The sequence below is a fragment of the Chiloscyllium punctatum genome, chromosome 26 (assembly GCF_047496795.1).
Source record: "Chiloscyllium punctatum isolate Juve2018m chromosome 26, sChiPun1.3, whole genome shotgun sequence".
Taxonomy (NCBI): Eukaryota; Metazoa; Chordata; class Chondrichthyes; order Orectolobiformes; family Hemiscylliidae; genus Chiloscyllium; species Chiloscyllium punctatum.
Genome location: NC_092764.1, coordinates 70815265 through 70831794, shown reverse-complemented (window position 1 = coordinate 70831794; position 16530 = coordinate 70815265). Strand labels below are relative to the sequence as shown.

Sequence of the window (16530 nt, the reverse complement as noted above, 5' to 3'; positions counted from 1 at the left end):
CTCCACTCCCTGCGGCGCCCACCTCTCCCTGAACAACTCCAGGGTGTTGGTGGACACCACATGCTCCTTCTCCAAGGACACCCGGGCTTTAACGTAACCGCGGAAGAGGGGCAGGCAGTCGGCCCTAACGACCCCCTCCACGGCCCGCTGCCTGGACTGTTGATGGCCAGGCCCAGGAGCAGACCCACGAGGAGGTCTTCGGACCTGCCCTCCCTTCTCCGTACCGGGTGCCCGAAGATCAGGAGCGTGGGACTGAAGTGCAACCAAAAACAGAGGAGAAGGTTTTTAAGAAAATCAAAAAGGGAGTGCAAACGCCCACACCCAATATATACATGGTCCACGGACTCCACAGCGCCACAGAACAAGCAGTTGGACTGGGAGTCCGTGAACCACCGCAACCTGCGGTTACAGGGGACTGCTGCGTGCAGCACCCTCCACCCCAGATCCCCGAGAGAAAGGGGGAGGACTCCCGCATAGAGAGACCTCCACTGGGGATCTCCACCGCCCGGTGGCAAATGGGCACGCCAAGACGTGTCCGGACGGTGGATGAGGGAGAAGAGGTGGACGGTGTGCAGCAGCAGTCTATACAGGGCCTTCCTTTTTATATCTTTGAAAGGGACAAAATTAAAATTCCGGAGGCGGCTCAGGTTGTGGGGCACAGGCTCCCGCGGGAAGTACGGGACTTTGGGGCCAATATGGAATTCCGTCCGGGCTGGGGTGAGCGTGGACGGGATCCCACCGCACACCTGAGCGTCCTCCAACTGGTGCACTACGTCGGGTCCGAGCACCGCCGTTTTAAGGCGTCGGATGGCGGTGGCCACGTACCGGACGTCTACCGCTGCCCTGCTCGCTATGTCCTGCGGCAGCGTCCAGCCCAGGCCCCCGGCACCCAGCACGTCCCCGACCCTGGTCGCCCTCGCCGCCACCGCCCTCCCCTCCGACAGCCACTTGAACCCGCAGAAAATAGATTCTCTACAGTGTGGTAACAGGCCCTTCGGCCCATCCAGTCCACACCAACCCTCTGGAAGAGCGACTCACCCAGACCCATTTCCCTCTGACTAATGCACCTAACAACATGGGCAATTTAGTATGGCCAACTCAGGGTTGGAGAAAGAAAACAAGAGTTATTGTTCCACTTTGACCTGTCAGTGGCACAGGATAGTGGAGAGAAGCCATGTTTTTAATTGAGGCAGCGGAGAAGCTCTGGGCGCTGAGATGGACTTATATATCTCAGAGACAGCTACCCCTGCAGCTGGTCGGCCATATTGAAAAAGGTGAGGTGTGTGAGGGGGGAGATGAAGCCAACGGCAAATACGCATGCGCGTCCCTGTCAAAGGTCGAAGGTGACGCCTTCTGAACCGGAAGTGTTTAGTGTGAGCGAGGCGGGGCAATGAGGGCAGCAGCGCCGGGCCGTTAGCAGCCGGAGGCGCGAGGATGGCGTCGAGGGCGAAGCGGCCGAAGGTGAGGCCGAGGGAAGCCTCCCCGACTCCCGGGTCGAGATCGAGAGTTTCCCCCGACTCCTGGGGACACAGATCCCCCCCCCCCCCCCCCGGGGGGGGGCTGGGGGGATGGGGGGATGGGGGGCTGGGGGGATGGGGGCTGTGTTCTCTATCTAATTCTCTGCCTCCGGTGTTATCCTTCAGTTTATTTAGTGTTTCTGTTTGTGGTCAGTGGGACACCCCCCCCCCCTTCCCCCCCCCCCCCCCAAGGGTGTATTGATAATGAGGGGGATGGGGGGTGTGGGGGTTCACTCCCATCGACCATCAGGTGGGGCCTGGTACCTGGACACTCTCTGTGTTACCTCATTGTAGGTTGAGGCTGACACTCCCTATTCCCTCTCCCCATGTCCCCCTTAACCCTGCCCCCATTGCCCCCCTCACACTCCACCCCCCCCACCCCCAACTCCCAACCCCCAACTCTGTACACCCCCCCACTCTACTCCCCACCCCCCCTACTCCCACCCCCCCCACTCTGTACTCCCCCCCCCCCCCCCCGTACTCCCCCCCCACGCCCCAACTCCCCCAACTCTGTACTCCCCCCCCACTCTACTCCCCCCCCCCCCCCGCACTCTGTACTCCCCCCCCCCCCCCCCCACTCTGTACTCCCCCCCCCCCCACTCTGTACTCCCCCCCATGCCCCAACTCCCCCCCCACTCCCCCAACTCTGTACTCCCCCCCCCCCCACTCTACTCCCCCCCCACTCTGTACTCCCCCCCCACCCCACTCTGTACTTCCCCCCCCCACTCTGTACTCCCCCCCTCCCCCCCCCCACTCTGTACTCCCCCCCCCCCCCCCCCAATCTGTACTCCCCCCCCCACTCTGTACTCCCCCCCCCCCCCCCACTCTGTACTCCCCCCCCCCCCCCCCCCCCTCCCCGTACCCCCCCCCCCCCCCCCCACGCCCCAACTCCCCCAACTCTGTACTCCCCCCCCCCCCCCCCCCCCCCCCCGGTACTCCCCCCAACTCCCCCACTCCCCCAACTCTGTACTCCCCCCCCCCCCCCCCCACTCTGTACTTCTCCCCCCCCCCCACTCTGTACTTCTCCCCCCCCACTCTGTACTTCTCCCCCCCCCACTCTGTACTCTTCCCCCCCCCCACTCTGTACTCCCCCCCCCCCCCCCCAACTCTGTACTCCCCCCCCCCCCCCCCCACTCTGTACTCCCCCCCCCACTCTGTACTCCCCCCCCCCCCCCCACTCTGTACTCCCCCCCCCCCCCCCTCCCACTCTGTACTCCCCCCCCCCCCCCCTCCCACTCTGTACTCCCCCCCCCCCCCCCCCATGATCACCCCACTCTGTACTCCCACTACCCCCCCACACTCCACCACCACCCCACTCTGTACTCCCACCTTCCCCCCCCCCCCCACTGTGTACTCCCACCTCTTCCCTTCCCCCCCCCCCCCCCCCCCCCCCACTGTGTACTGCCACCTTCCCCCACCCTACTGTGTACTCCCACCCCCCCCACTGTGTACTCCCATCTCTTTTCTTCTCTCCCCCCCCCCCCCCCCCATTAATCTGTACTCCCACCGTCTCTCTCCATCTCACCCGCCCACCCAAATGGGTGGTGTGTGAGTCAGGGCAGTGTCTCAGAGCTAGCCGAGCTGGGCTGCTGCTTCTCTGTGTGATCTCCTCTTGGCTTTTCCTCCCACACGGCAGGTGGAAACAGCAGAGGCGCCCGCAAGTGAGGATCAAGAGACGAAGAATGGGCTGGTTCAGTTCCTGGACTGGTGTGAGCAGTCAGGGCTGCTGCTCAGCTCAAAGGTGAGAGAGTGAGAGCGCGTGAAAGTTTGTCCATCGGGCCCACTGCGAAAACAGATCTCTTCTGATGAAGAGCCACCTGACTCAGAAGTCATCTCTGCTTTCTCCCTACAGATGGTGCTGAGTTTCTCTGGCAGTTTCTGTTTTTGTTTCAGAGTTGCATTTGTTCCTGGTTATGAATTTTTGAGCTTCCAAGTGTCTGCTTGCAGGACTTTCATACAATCCCTACAGTGTGGAAACAGGCCATTTGCCCCAAAATTCCACACTGATCCTTCAAAGAGTATCCCACTCAGACCCATTCCCCTTCCCCTATTACTCTACATTTCTAGTTGACTAATGCAACTAGCCTACACATCCCTGAACACCATGGGCAATTTAGCACGGCCAATTCACCAGACCTGCACATCTTTGGCTTGTGGGAGGAAACTGGAGCACTCAGAGGAAACTCATGCAGACACGGGGAGAATGTGCAAACTCTGCAAAGACAGTCACCCGAGATGGTACTGATGTGGACCACTGCTGGTAGTTCACTCCCCTCTCCCCAATGATCTGTGTCCATGCAGTGAAGTTCTTGAGCCTGGCACCAAAGAAGTGATGTACCATCTGGAATTCACATCCATTGCTGCCAGAAATTTGGTGTTTCTCTCCCTGTTACACATCTTATCATTAACCTTTCTTGTGTGCCAGAATAGCCCTGGTGCCTTGGACTTAGCTGTGGCTGCTCAGAGCCCTCTGGCTTTCAGAGATGAGTATCAATTGAAAATTGGAGCCCTGCACTACCCACCTTGATCACCTGGTGGTCTGCTGCAATGACGGGATGCTGCTCAGGCCCCAAAATCCCAATCTCAAGCTCTGTCAGCTGTATGAGACTATCCATCCAGGACATGTGTTCTGCAATCCCCTTTTATCACTGGATTTAATCAGTGATTGCCCTGTCATGATTTTATTTGAGCTGCTAAGAAAAAACAACCTAAATGTTTTGATTTAGTTTAAGTCTTGGGTTAAATATTGACCTTTAAAGTACTTATTCTATCTCTTTACCCCTCTTGTGTTTACTATGATGCTATTTTCACAGATTCATCTGTTAACTGCTGCCATTCTGTCCTGTCGCAATGTTAATTAGGAGCAGTCCATTCAGCTCCTCTGTCATGGTGCTATGCCTTTGTTGGAAGAATTTGTGAAGTAATGCCTTTGTTCCTGAGTTATCAATGAAGATCATAATTATTATATTTGTAAAGTAACGGAAGTAAGCCATTTGGCCCCTAAGTCTGAGCTGGATCAATCCCTTAAATTTCTCTCCTGTCCAGCAACTTTATTTCCCTCAAAAAGGCAGCTGCTCTGCTCAAGACAGCAAGAAATTACAGAGAGTTGTGAGCCTATCCCAGTCCATCACAAATAGAGTCTTCTATCCAATATTCCTGCTGCCTTCGGAAAGCAGCCAACATATTCAAAGACCTCTCCCACCCTGGTCATGCTCTCTTCCACCCTTTTCCATTGGGGAGAAGAAACATACCAGCAGATTCAAGACCAGCTTCTTCCCTGCTGTGATCAGACTTCTGAACGGTGTCCTCATATATCATTCATCTTTCTCTGCACCTTTTATGTAGCTGTAACAGTATTTTCAGCATTCTGTTCTATTACCCTGATGTACTTAGGTAAGGTAGGATTTGTCTGGATTGCACGCAAAAAAATAGTTTTTACTGTATCTCGTCACGTAACAATGATAAATAAATTAAAAATCCAGTTTGTCTTTGGCAGCGTTAACTTGCTTTGCTCCCAGCATGTCTGTGCGCAGAATGTTCCAAACCATTACCACCCATTATATTTTAAGAAAAGTTCTTCCTTATTTACCTGCCTGCATCTCTTACTCGATACCTTAAAGATATGCACCTATTCCTTGAGTGATCAGCTCTTCTTCTACCTTATCTAAACTCTGTCATAATCTTGTACACCTCTATCAGATCTCCTCTCTCTTTCCTTTTCTAGCTTTCCGCTCTCAGCATTTGGGTCGCCCCTCCCCAAGCCCAACAATTAGTACTTGCGACCTCTAACACACTTCCCATTCCTTACCACTTGGAATCCTTAACTTTTACAGTACAGACTGATGCCATTTGGCTTGGCCTGCTGGTGCTGGTTTCGAGAGTAGTCCCACTTAGTCCCCTGTTCCAGCAGTTTCCCAAAACCCATTTCAAATAGATGTCCAGTTAATTGTTTAAAAGAAAAGTTGCTGTGGTATCTCTGTGATCCAGATTGCAACAACCCTTTGTGTAAAATGTTTTCCCCTTTTCCTGTTCTTTTGCCAATTATTCTACAATTTGTTCTGGTTATTAACCCTAGTTTGAATTCCTGCTTCCCTTTTCCATCCCTATGTTTTAAAGGGAAGTGATCACTTGCCGTGCAGTGACTCTGTGATTTGTACCGTATGGTTTTTTGTTTCTTGGTTTCCCCAGGTGTTTGTGAGCAGGGAGGGCACAGTGGCTGATTATGGCCTGGTGGCAAAGGATGAGATTGAAGAGGGAGAACTGCTCTTCTCTGTTCCCAGGTCAGCAGTGCTCAGCCAGCACACGACCACTATCAGCGATCTTCTGAAGAAAGGTATGTTGGTCAGAAACAGGGACTGGTGATTGCGCAAGGAGGGAGGGAGCAGTAGAAATTTACTACTGCGTGTGCCTTTGAAACCAACAGGGGTTTCTGAAAGCTCCCAGCTTCCATTCTCAACCTGTGATGAATCTGCTGTTGACCTCAGTCTGAATTAGTGGTGCTGGAAGAGCACAGCAGTTCAGGCAGCATCCAAGTCGCTTCGAAATCGACGTTTTGGGCAAAAGCCCTTCATCATGAATAAAGGCAGTGAGCCTGAAGCATGGAGAGAAAAGCTAGAAGGGGGTGGGGGTGGGGAGAAAGTAGCATGGAGTACAATGGGTGAGTGGGAGAGGGGATGAAGGTGATAGGTCAAGGAGGAGAGGGTGGAGTGGATAGGTGGAAAAGAAGATAGGCAGGTAGGACAAGTCCGGACAAGTCAAGGGGACAGTTACTGAGCTGGAAGTTTAGAACTAGGGTGAGGTGGGGGAAGGGGAAATGAGGAAACTGTTGAAGTCCACATTGATGCCCTGGGGTTGAAGTGTTCCAAGGCAGAAGATGAGGCGTTCTTCCTCCAGGCGTCTGGTGGTGAGGGAGCGGCGATGAAGGAGGCCCAGGATCTCCATGTCCTCGGCAGAGTGGGAGGGGGAGTTGAAATGTTGGGCCACGGGGCGGTGTGGTTGATTGGTGCGGGTGTCCCAGAGATGTTCCCTAAAGCGCTCTGCTAGGAGGCGCCCAGTCTCCCCAATGTAGAGGAGACCGCATCGGGAGCAACGGATACAATAAATGATATTAGTGGATGTGCAAGTAAGACTTTGATGGATGTGGAAGGCTCCTTTAGGGCCTTGGATAGAGGAGAGGGAGGAGGTGTGGGCGCAGGTTTTACAGTTCCTGTGGTGGCAGGGGAAAGTGCCAGGATTGGAGGGTGGGTTGTATGGGGGCGTGGACCTGACCAGGTAGTCACGGAGGGAACAGTCTTTGCGGAAGGTGGAAAGGGGTGGGGAGGGAAATATATCCCTGGTGGTGGGGTCTTTTTGGAGGTGGCGGAAATGTCGGTGGATGATTTGGTTTATGCGAAGGTTTGTAGGGTGGAAGGTGAGCACCAGGGGCGTTCTGTCCTTGTTACGGTTGGAGGGGTGGGGTCTGAGGGCGGAGGTGCGGGATGTAGACGAGATGCGTTGGAGGGCATCTTTAACCACGTGGGTAGGGAAATTGCGGTCTCTAAAGAAGGAGGCCATCTGGTGTGTTCTGCAGTGAAACTGGTCCACCTGGGAGGAATTGGGAATACGGGATGGCATTTTTGTAAGAGGTAGGGTGGGAAGAGGTGTAATCCATGTAGCTGTGGGAGTCAGTGGGTTTGTAAAAAATGTCAGTGTCAAGTCGGTTGTCATTAATGGAGATGGAGAGGTCCAGGAAGGGGAGCGAGGTGTCAGAGATGGTCCAGGTAAATTTAAGGTCAGGGTGGAATGTGTTGGTGAAGTTGATGAATTGCTCAACCTCCTCGCGGGAACACGAGGTGGCGCCGATGCAGTCATCAATGTAGCGGAGGAAGAGGTGGGGATTGGTGCCGGTGTAATTACGGAAGATCAACTGCTCTACGTAGCCAACAAAGAGACAGGCATAGCTGGGGCCCATACGTGTGCCCATGGCTACCCCTTTGGTCTGGATGAAGTGGGAGGATTCATAGGAGAAATTGTTAAGGGTGAGGACCAGTTCGGTCAAACGAATGAGAGTGCTGGTGGAAGGGTACTACTGGGGACGTCTGGACAGGAAAAAACGGAGGGCTTGGAGGCCCTAGTCATGGCGGATGGAGGTGTAGAGGGATTGGATATCCATGGTGAAGATAAGGCGTTGGGGGCCAGGGAAACGGAAGTCTTGGAGGAGGTGGAGGGCGTGGGTGGTGTCTCGAACGTATGTGGGGAGTTCCTGGACTAGGGGGGATAGGACAGTGTCGAGGTAGGTAGAGGTGAGTTCAGTGGGGCAGGAGCATGCTAAGACAATGGGTCGGCCAGGGTGGTCAGGCTTGTGGATCTTGGGAAGGAGGTAGAACCGGGCAGTGCGGGGTTCCCGGACTATGAGATTGGAAGCTGTGGGTGGAAACTCTCCTGAGGTGATGAGGTTCTGTATGGTATGGGAGATGATGGTTTGGTGATGGGGGGGGTGGGGTCATGGTTGAGGGGGCAGTAGGAAGAGGTGTCCTCGAGTTGGCGTTTGGCTTCAGCGGTGTAGAGGTCAGTGCGCCAGACTACTACTGCGCCCCTTTTATCCACTGGCTTAATGGTGAGGTTGGGATTGGAGCAGAGGGATTGGAGGGCTGCGCGTTGTGAGGGTGAGAGGTTGGAGTGGGGGAGGGGGGTAGACAGGTTGAGGCGGTTAATGTCCCGGCGGCAGTTGGAAATGAAGAGGTCGAGGGCAGGTAATAGGCCAGCGCGGGGTGTCCAGGTGGATGGAGTGTGTTGGAGGTGGGCGAAGGGGTCCTCGGAAGGTGGGCGGGAGTCCTGATTGTGTAAGTAAGCTCGGAGGCGGAGGCGACGGAAGAATTGTTCGATGTCACGGCGTGTTTTAAATTCATTGATGCATGGACGGAGGGGGATGAAGGTGAGTCCTTTGCTGAGGACTGATCGTTCGTCCTCAGTGAGGGGAAGGTCTGGGGGGGATGGTGAAAACTCGGCAGGGCCGGGAGCTGGGATCTGGTGTGGGTGTAGAGTTGGGAGAGGGGGCGGAACCTGTAACTGGAGTGGGTGTGATGGTGGGGGGGGAATGGGGGTGGAGTCATGAGCAGGGGTAGTGTTCCCTTTAGGGTTCTGGGGGGTGGGGATAGTGACAGTGGGGTGGGGGGGCCTGTCAGCAGAATACAGGTGAGTGGCGCTGGTGGGGGCGGAAGTGGTGGTGATCATGGCAGTAGGGGCGGTGGGAGTCACTGAGCATGTGGCATCAGCGATGATGTGAGGGCCGGAAGTGGCTGTGGGAGTGGCCATGATGGGGTCGGAAGTGACATCATCAATCAGCGTGGGGGTAGTAGCTGCGTCAGCTGCATGGCTAATGGTGAAATAGATTCCGAGGCCAGGGGAATCTTCTGGAATGTTTGAGGAGTGCTGGTTATGGAGGTGGGTGGATAAAAGTTTGTTGTACTTACAGTTTTTGATGTTTGAGATGGAATTGAAATACTGTTTGTTGAGAGTATGAATTCTCCTGAGGATGTAGTACAGAGTGGGTCCGTTGCAATTCTGAGAGAGTGTGGCCCTCAGCTGAGGCAGGGCTGACTGGAGAGAGGTTAGGTACCGGCGCATTGCTGCAAGCGTGGAGCGGAGGATCTTGAAGGAGAACTGTTGCTGGTGTTTTTGAACCTGTAGTCTGTACTGTTTGTCCTGTTCGGGTCCGAACTCTGCTGGTTTAAAGGTGGTCTGGAGTCCGTGTGGGATGAGTTGGTTACGGAGGCAGGCACTGAGGAAGCAAATGTGGCTGTGGTAGTGAGTTTGTTTCACGACATGGTTGAAGAGCTTCAGGGCAGAGGAAATGACCTGGGAGTTGCAGTGGGAGAGGGACTCCCTGAGATTCTTGTAGAGAGAGGAGGAAAACTTCTTCAAGGCAGGCATCCTTGCAAGAGGATTCATAGTAGGGTTAAAATCAACGAGGTAAAAACAATGACTGCAGTTGCTGGAAACCAGATTCTGGATTAGTGGTGCTGGAAGAGCACAGCAGTTCAGGCAGCATCCAAGTAGCTTCGAAATCGACGTTTCGGGCAAAAGACCTTCATCAGGAATAAAGGCAGTGAGCCTGAAGCGTGGAGAGATAAGCTAGAGGAGGGTGGGGGTGGGGAGAGAGTAGCATGGAGTACAATGGGTGAGTGGGGGAGGGGATGAAGGTGATAGGTCAAGGAGGAGAGGGTGGAGTAGATAGGTGGAAAAGAAGATAGGCAGGTGGGACAAGTCAAGGGGACAGTTACTGAGCTGCACTCTAGGAGTGAAGCTTCTAGGAGCTGCACTCATCAAGGCAATTGGAGAGTATTCCGTCACACCCCTGACTTGTGCCTTGTAGATGGTGGACAGGCTTTGAGGGGAGAGGTCATGCAGTACTTGCTGCAGAGCTCCTAGCCTCTGACTTCCTCTGGGAGCCACTGTATTGATATGACTGGTTTATTTCAGTTTGTGGTCAATGTTAACCCCCAGCGTTTAGCTCTAACCTTACCTTGGAGGGATGGTCATTGAAGCAACTGAAGTTGCTACCCTGAGGAGCTGGTGTCAAGATGTCATTATGCTGCCATCTCCCCTAAATAAACCTGGAGTTAAAAGGCTAACCTCAGTATTGGCAGCTGTGGAACTATAAGTTTGTTGTAAATTCATGGAAGGAAATCTGCTGATCTGATCAATGATTGGTAGTGTATAACTCTTTACAGCTCCCTGAAATTGCACTACTCGGTTGTTCCAAAGTGCTGTGAGAAAGGCCAGGAATAAAATGTACAGAATTGACCTAGTCGCCATGCTGTGGAAAATCCTCCCTTGCATTGGGGCCTTGTGCCAAAAGTATCCACAGAATAGTTGAACAACAACTTGTGGCATCAGAGCAAAGAAAGGTAAGGACACCCCACCAACTGCTCTCTGCTGAGGAATCAGTACACGAATATGAGAAAGGAGAATATTGGCCCAGTATGTCCTGTCCACAGAAACCCAGACAAATCCAACCCTGCTAATTGCCACCCCATCAATTGTCTCTTAATCATCAACAGAGTGATGTCAGCAGTGCTATGAAATGACACTCAGTAATGCTCAGTTTGGCTTCAGGTCGGATCACTCCTCTCCAGACCTCATTACAATCGTGGTCCAGTCTTGAACAAGATCTGAATTTGAAGTGAGAATGACTGCCGTGGACATTAAGGCAGCATTTAGCTGTGTGACATCAAGGCGCCCTCTCAAGATTTGGGCGAAGGTGTGAAGGTTGAGGGCCTGTTGAGGAGTGATGGGCATCCAGAGGATGCGGTCTGCTGTGCTGTGTATGTGAAGGAGTCTCTAGCACTGGCTGTGAATGCTCTATCCCTGTTGGGTGTCTTGTTTCAGAGGCAGCAGTGTTGGAGAGCCCGTCAGGCTGGGTCCCTCTGCTGCTTTCCATGATGTTTGAGATCACGAGCAGTGAGTCCCGTTGGAAGTCCTACTTCTCCCTCTGGCCTGACTTCAGCGGCCTGCATCACCCAATGTTCTGGTAAGGAGCTTCTGTTACTGATGTCTGTGGTGGCACCAGTCGCGTTTCATTCTTGTGTCTCAGAAACGCGGTCTGTTGACCAGCTGAACTGAGCCAACAGGTACCTAGATCTTAAACAAACTTTCTTTAGCAAAACAAGTGCTCAGAATTTGGCCTCTGCCCCAGATCCTCAAGCTCCCCTTCCCCCTTGGTATACACCTCACTGTCTGGATTAGTGGTGCTGGAAAAGCACAGCAGTTCAGGCAGCATCCAAGTAGCTTCGAAATCGGCGTTTCGGGCAAAAGTTACCTTATTCACCTCACTGTGTCACCACTGCCCAACCCTGCCCTCTGCTGGCCATTGGAGTAGCTGCCTGCTCCTTGCTCAGACCCTGGTGTGATGGCAGTGAAGAGACTGGAACTTTGGAGTAGGCCACGAGCTCCTCGGGAGCCTGTGCCACCATTTAATTGGTTGTGGTGTCAACTCTGTGATTCCTCAGCGATCATAGCTTTGTCTAACTCAATCGTCAATGTATTCAACAACCCAGCCTCCGTTGCTGTCTGGGCAAGAGAATTCCACAGGCTGACCACCTGATTTTTAAAAAATCCCATTGCCATCTTAAAAGAGCGACTTCTTATTCTTAAACTCTGCCCCCCCCCAGTTCCTAGTATCCACCCTTGGAGCTCCTGAGGATCTGGTATATTTCAATATGATTGCCTCTCATTCCAAACTCCACTTGGTATAGGCAGATTCTATCAACCTTTCTCCATAACACAAACCCTTCAATCCAGGTGCTCTTAGTTGGTTCTGTGGTCCTTGTTTAAGTCAGACTATAACCTGCACTCTTCCAGCTCCCTCACTCTGGTCTGTTACTACATGACCTCTTCTCTGACATGAGTAATTGCAGCTTTGTATACACAGGTCTGAGGAGGAGAGGAACCGCCTCCTGCTGGGCACAGGGGTGGCACTGGCTGTTGAGAAGGATCTGATCAACATCGAGGAGGAATATAACAGCATTGTGCTACCTTTCATCAAATCTCACCCCAGGACCTTCGACCCACAGAAACACACCCTGGATCTTTACAAGAAACTGGTGGCATTTATCATGGCCTACAGGTGAGAGAGAGAGAGAGAGAATGTGTCCTCCCTGGCAGGGTGCTCCCCCCTCCCCCCATGTTCATCTGTGAACATCAGCCAGGCAAATCGACCAGGCTTTCTGCCAGCAGGCCATGCCCCTTGGTTGGAATGAGCAGGTCTGTGGTATCCTCTTGTCGAAAAGCATTTCCTATGGGGCTGGAATCGTTACCCTGAGGAGGGTGTGTGACACTGGGTGTCTGTGTGGGATTGTTCCCCTCTTCACCCCCACCACCACGAGGAACCAGCCAGGGAATGACCTAACTGGTCTGCTTGTGTTTACGGCGACTGAATATTTCGCACAGAACTGGCCACCCCCATAGATGGTGGAGCCTGAATGAGGGATGGTCTGCTGCATGCCTAGGCTTGCGTATGTCCCCCTCTGTACCGAGGGCCCTGGGAGTCCCGTTGGAAGTCCTGCTTCTCCCTCTGGCCTGACTTCAGTGGCCTGCATCACCCGATGTTCTGGTAAGGAGCTTCTGTTACTGATGTCTGTGGTGGCACCAGTCACGTATCGTTCTTGTGTCTCAGCACCTGGTGGTCAGGCGTGAGGACTATATGAAACCTAAGCTTGGGTCTTAATCCTGCAGTTTCCAGGAGCCCCATGAGGATGAAGATGATGAGGATGATGATAAGGCACCAAACCCTCCCATGATGGTCCCAATGGCAGACATCTTGAATCATGTGGCCAATCACAATGCATGCCTGGAATTTGCACCAGTGAGTATTATGGAGGGGCAAGGTTTGGGGCATGATAAGGGGGGGAGGTGGATCAGGTGACAGAAGTAAGTTGGCGAGGAGGAGGGGGTGGTATATGCAGGAATGGACTGCAGTTACTGGGTAGTGCAACAGGAGGGGGAAGTGGTATGTGGCGGAGAGGGGGAATGTTGGTGATTAGGGATGGTGCAGAGGTGTGTGGTGGGTGGGGAATGTAGGAGGAAGGGACTGAGTTTAGTGGGTGGCCCAGGGATTGTAGTGAGAGCAGCAGGAGAGGTCAGTGAGTAGGAGAGAGAATTCTGTTTATAGATTGTTTAACATAGTGAATGTGAGTTGTTACATTTTCTGTTTTTACTTTTGCTTTCACAGGAATGCTTGAAGATGCTGTCCATCAGGAAGATCAGCAAAGGTGAAGAGATATTTAACACGTACGGACAGCTTGCTAACTGGCAGCTTCTGCACATGTATGGCTTTACAGAGCCATATCCGAGCAACACACATGAAGCTATGGACATCCGAATGCAGACCGTCTATGATGCTGCCTTGCAAGGTTGGTCTTGGAGCAATGTAACAAGGCCAAGCAGACGTTCAGGAGGCTGCAGGTTGGAGAGGAGGTCTGACCAGAATATCCTTTGTGTTTTAAGCTGTGCACACAGAGGAGGAGAGGAAGCTGCTGAGGGAGAAATGGGAATTCCTGACTGAGTTGGAAATAGTTGGAGAAGAAGGAGACTTTGTGATTGGCCAGTCAGGAGTCCTGACAGAGGAGGAACTTTACAGTACTCTGAAGGTGAGGACCAGCTCCCGATGGGTTCAGTATTTCATTGCTCTCTGTAGTTCTCTTTCAGTCTGGTTGGTGCTTTGTACAATTAGTTATGGGTGATAGTAGTGGAGGGTAAAGAGGCTCATTATCAGGAGGAGTTTAATGGATGCTTAAAATCTTAAGCATTTTAATAATTTCTTCCATTTTATTTTTGTTTGTGGCAATCAGACTTCACATATATCGAATAAAATACTTAGGTGAAAATGAGAAAAGGTGCTTAATAAAATACTGAAATAAAAACAGTAAACTGTGCATGGAATACACTGAGGGTGGAGTCGACAGAATCAATGCTTTTGAAAGGGAACTGGATAACGTAAAGGAGCAGCAAGTATTTGTAGGCTGTGGGATTAAGTGCACAATGTGCAAGGGCCCATGAATCTCTCATACTGTTTCCCTGCCGGGTTCCTATTCTGTGAGAAGTAACTATCATCTCAGCTGCTTATTATTGCAGCCTCAAAACTCACTGGCATTTTCTTTCCTCTTTCTGGCACGTGAGCAGGTTCTGAGCATGACCTTGGAGGAATTCGAAGAATACAAGGCCAATGATGGCTGGGAGGACGACGATGAGGAACAGGAAGAGGATCTTTCCAGCCTTGACAATGCAGTCATACCCAAATTGAAGCCTGCTTGGAAGCAACTTCTGCGCAACACTGTGACAATGAGACTAAAATTGTACAGCTCAGGACTAAAAGAAGAGGAAGCTGCCCTAGCCAATGAGGAGACGTACAGTCAGCTCAGTAAACGGGAACGTGACTCGCTGCAGGTCCGATACGCACAGAAGTTGATTTTGCATCGACTGTTGGAGCTGACTGCATAGCACATCAGCACCTAAGGAATAAAATATTGTCTTTATAATATTCTTGTTTGAATTGTTATTTTTGTCTTAACATCCACTGTGCCAGGACACAACGTGAAGGATTCTCTGGTTTACGGCTAGATTATATTTCCATAGCTAAATCATTCAGTTGAAGAATTCTTCCCAATGTCCTTCCAATTATTATGCTTCCTGGTATTGTGAAAGGGTCTGAAATGAAATGTTTTGACAAACCATTCTTTGGCACTGGATCAAGTCATGGCCTTTGTTGATGTTAAAACAACTTTACATCACTCAAGCAAGTCTTAAAAGGTGTTATTTGTTTATTTGAAGGGGAATGGAATGTAAAAGTAGTGATATCTTTGAGTACTCTGTCACTTTCCTTAAAGAATGAGACCAAAACTTGACCACAGCAGATGTCCAACTTTAAGTTAATGAAAAACATCTGGGATCATGAGTCTAATGATAACATAAGCAAGGTTCTGAATGCGTATTGTGTCCCACTCCCATTTCACAGAGGAGGAATGGTGTAGCCATAATTGTTTAAAAAAAAAGAGTGGAATGTGCCATGCTGGATCCAAAGTTAGCTCAGTGACAGGTAAATGGTCAATGATTAGAAATTGATTTCCAGTGGCATTCAAACTGGAATTTTTGTCTACTGTCCTTTCTGTAAATGTGGACCAAAACAGAGGAGATTTTTACAAGAATATTGCAGCAATAGGGAATGTTTGACTAGGCCAGGATTACCTTCCCCTTGATAGACAAGACTGAGGAAGGAACTTAATTGAGGTGCACAAAATCATGAGGTACCAAGAGGGAAAAAAAAAAATTGCCAGGCTAATTATCAGAGGTGAAATCAAAAGAAATAAACATTTCCACACAGCTGGTGATGGGTGTCTGGAATCCAAACTGATTGAAAAAAAATGTTGTCAACCACCCAAACATAAACATGATGAGCCTGGCCATAAATAGGTCCAGGCCGTAGGCCGGGGAGGGGGTTGTTAGAGCCTCTTCTGTGGTTATGTTAGAACCCAGGTGGCTCTGGAAAAGGAGCATGCTGGAGTTGTTCAGGGAGAGGTGGACAGCGCGGGGAGTGGAATGCATTGCATTATTTCCCCCTCCAACTCTATTTTTATTTCCCTCCCCTCCCCTTCACTGAGTGCAGGCAATTGAATCAACAAGTTCACTTTAAGAAGTGGTAGCTGGAGGATTAATTGGGTTCATTCCTTACAAGAATGTCCCAAAAACAGCAGCTCTAAAGAAAGTGATGATTGCCCTATTTCCTCTACCATGAAAAAAAAGCCTAATGGTCAAATCGCAAGCCTTAAACTATTTTGAGGAAAAAAAAATCCTACCCTGAGAATGCATCACAATAAGTTTCCAGAGCTAGACAAAGACAAACTCAGGTCAGCTCTACAAGGATGCAACTTGGCCTCAGGAAACCTTGGAAGATTTGCCCTTTATGAATGGTGATGAAGTACCTTACATTCCAGAGACTAAAAGCATAGATGGAAAATGATGCCATTTCACATCTTAAAGAGCATCCATCAGAACAAAGAAGAGAGGTCTTGCCAAAACTATATAAAGCACCAGTTCGGGCACAGCTAGAAGATGAAGAATTTTAATGCCTTATCTAAGGAAAGATATACTTGCATCGGCAACAGTCCAGTCAAAGTTCATGTGGCAGATAGCAGGTACGGTGGGACTGTCTAAGGACTGGGCTTGTACTCATTGAAGTTTAGAAGAATAAGAAACGATCTCTTGAAACAAGGCTCTTGGAGGACCTTACGGGTAGATGCAGAGAGTTTGTTTCCCATTTGGCAGAATTTAGGACAGAGGAACTTCTTGAGGTGAGAGAAAGTGTGGAATTCCTTACTATAGAGGGCTGTCAAGTCTGGGAAGTATATTCCAGATGAATGGCTCAGATTTTTAATCAATAAAAAGGTATTCAGGGGTTTCTGGAGAGAAGACAAAACTGGGCTAAGGATGATCATGTCAGCCATGATCGTACCAAATGACAAAGCAGACTCAATGGGGC

At 51.1% G+C, this 16530-nt stretch overlaps 1 protein-coding gene across 1 annotated transcript; it reads left to right on the top strand.

Annotated features, from left to right (window-relative positions):
• The first annotated feature begins 1348 nt into the window (after window positions 1-1348).
• On the top strand, window positions 1349-14535 carry setd6 (SET domain containing 6, protein lysine methyltransferase). The gene is made up of 9 exons (XM_072547606.1): window positions 1349-1461; window positions 3154-3258; window positions 5706-5850; window positions 10887-11028; window positions 11929-12123; window positions 12732-12861; window positions 13228-13408; window positions 13503-13645; window positions 14178-14535. Exons 1-9 carry the CDS (start codon window positions 1435-1437, stop codon window positions 14493-14495), a joined length of 1386 nt encoding a protein of 461 aa, XP_072403707.1. The 5' UTR covers window positions 1349-1434; the 3' UTR covers window positions 14496-14535.
• Window positions 14536-16530: the final 1995 nt, after the last annotated feature.

Coding starts and splice junctions, on each gene's coding strand:
- setd6 (XM_072547606.1), top strand. CDS start 1,435: ATGGCGTCGAGGGCGAAGCGGCCGAAG. Junction 3,259..5,705: donor GGCTGCTGCTCAGCTCAAAG/GTGAGAGAGTGA, acceptor TGGTTTCCCCAG/GTGTTTGTGAGCAGGGAGGG. Junction 13,646..14,177: donor AACTTTACAGTACTCTGAAG/GTGAGGACCAGC, acceptor GCACGTGAGCAG/GTTCTGAGCATGACCTTGGA.